Consider the following 2,298-nt stretch of genomic DNA (forward strand, 5'->3'; position numbering starts at 1 on the left):
GGCCGCGGATGACGCATTAATCGCGCGACACAACTAATCGATGATAAAATTCGTTGCCAAAGCTTTTAAAAATCGAATTGTATCGATTCGTTGTTACAGCCCTAATTTACTTAGTCATAGCTTAGATCCCTGTCATGGCTGCCTTAAGTAGTTAGTCATTTGGAAATAATCCTTTTAACTTTAAAAAAAGAGCGAACTTAATATCTTAACTTGCAAATTTGCTAAATTCTAAACATTTCCTGCCAGAATTTGAACCTGGCAGGTTAAAATTCGGAATTTGGCGGGAAATTCTAAACCTTTCCTGCCAAATTCTAGCAGAGACAAACAACCATTCACACTCTCACACCTAAGGACAATTTAGAGAAGCCAATTAACCTAACAGTCATGTTTTTGGACTGTGGGAGGAAGCTAGAGTACCCGGAGAGAACCCACGCATGCTCAGGGAGAACTACATGCAGAAAGACCCCGGGCTAGGAATCAAACCCGGAGCCTTCTTGCTGCAAGGCGGCAGTGCTACCCACTCCGTCACTGAGCAGCCACAACTATTTCATGAAAATGTTACTTTGTGCATAATCTGGACTAGCATGCTGTTACCTACTCCATATCTGCGTCTGCATCAAGACACTATATAAAAAAAATGCTAGATGACTCTGCAAAACTGAAGCAGCTCAAATACAGCAAACATCCTCTGAGATCTGGAACTGAGTCAAAAATGAGGATGAGGAGGATCCATAAAAATGTCAGTCATGAGCTGCAGAGGATGTCGACCTAAAATATCATTAGTGTAAAGGCAGCAGAATTATAAAGTAAATTTAAGTCCATCTGACAGCTCATACAGTAGCTTGTACAGGAACTGGCAATATTCCAACCTCTGCATAGAACCCAAAAAAAGGACTTAATTAACTTAATTTTTTGAAATTACATTTTGCTAAAGATTATGGAAAACCTAAGGCTGCAAACAGATTTAGTTAGTTTCAAAACCTATCAAATTTTCTGTCACGGTTTCAGTGATTTAAATGTTTTACTGTGTGATGCCAGAGAAATTGATGAAAAAAACACCTTTTTAAAAAAGTTTTATGTTATGCAAATTACACAGTGCTAATAGCCTAGACATCCACCTCAGAAACGCCAGGCAAAGTCAAAGAATGATTCATGGAAAGACTTTTCACCAAGGTTTTGAAACTACACTGAAATATGGTTTCTTAAAAAATAAATAAAAGAATTAATAATAATAAAAAAAGAAAAGAACCTTACGTTTTGGCCATCTCTGCCCTTCCCAGGTGGTCCAGGAGGTCCAATCAAACCAGGCTCTCCAGGTGGGCCTTGGGGGCCAGATTGTCCTGGTTTACCTGGTTCACCCTAAAATAAAAAATGGGATAAAAATAAGAACCATCACTGCTGTCTTTAACTGCATTGTTTGCACTTTTTTACAACAAATTCCTTTAAATCAGAATTAAAACATTCATAGATGACATATATCGCACCAGATAGTTGTTTAAGATGTAGGTTTAAATGTCACACTAGAAGCTGGAGGCAAAATTACGGCATTTAAAAACAAAAAGAGTGACTAAACTCTGGATATCCTGAAAAACATCCTTTACTGCTGCATCTGTATTTAAACAAATTCAGAGACTGGAAGAGAGAAGACAAGTGAGGACACCGACTGCTCTGAGAAAGCCCACGGTATAATGGTTTGCTAAAAACACATCCAACCCAACAAAAGTACAACTTTAAAGGTCACAGCTAAGACTTCTTCATCATAAATATTTTCCTAAAAATAACACATCCACAGAACATCAGGGGTGTAATAGAAAAATGTATACATTTTAATGACAAACATATTGAAAATAAAGTGTTAAGTTTATCATTTCTAAATCACTGATACACTGAGCCAATCACAGCAGACCTGTGAGATCAGAAAGACTAAAAACAATCACAAATAGAGCATGGAGCTGTGCTGGATTGTTTGTTTGTGCTCCTGCAGCAGCCTACGATGTGCTATCTATGGAAAAATTGCAACAATTGTTTCAAAGGACACTGATGTTTGATTGGACAAATATAATCAAAATACAAGTCTTACATTTGTCACAGACTTTATTATTAAACTGCAGAATGTTTATTGAATAAAGCTGGCTTGCACATGTCCAGCATCAAGCAGGCTGACACATTTGTGATGGCGCTCATAAAGATTAGATGCTAGGAGGGTCCAAAAGGAAATTTTGAGAAAATGCATATATATAGGCTTGTTTTTAAAATTTTCATAGTTTGGGCCGGATCTATCAAAGGTTTGCGTGTATA

General features: G+C 37.4%; 1 protein-coding gene across 3 annotated transcripts in view; it reads right to left on the minus strand.

Moving 5' to 3' along the window:
• The window catches only part of col22a1 (collagen, type XXII, alpha 1), a 107,398-nt gene that overhangs the window by 31,593 nt on the left and 73,507 nt on the right, over positions 1–2,298 (minus strand). For all 3 annotated transcript variants that reach the window (XM_015398287.1, XM_015398288.1, XM_015398289.1), the window contains one exon: positions 1,255–1,359. In XM_015398287.1, coding sequence (XP_015253773.1) covers positions 1,255–1,359 — 105 coding nt within the window. The remainder of the gene's footprint in view (positions 1–1,254; positions 1,360–2,298) is intronic.

Source organism: Cyprinodon variegatus, unplaced genomic scaffold, assembly GCF_000732505.1.
Source record: "Cyprinodon variegatus isolate N-32 unplaced genomic scaffold, C_variegatus-1.0 Scaffold923, whole genome shotgun sequence".
Lineage (NCBI taxonomy): Eukaryota > Metazoa > Chordata > Actinopteri > Cyprinodontiformes > Cyprinodontidae > Cyprinodon > Cyprinodon variegatus.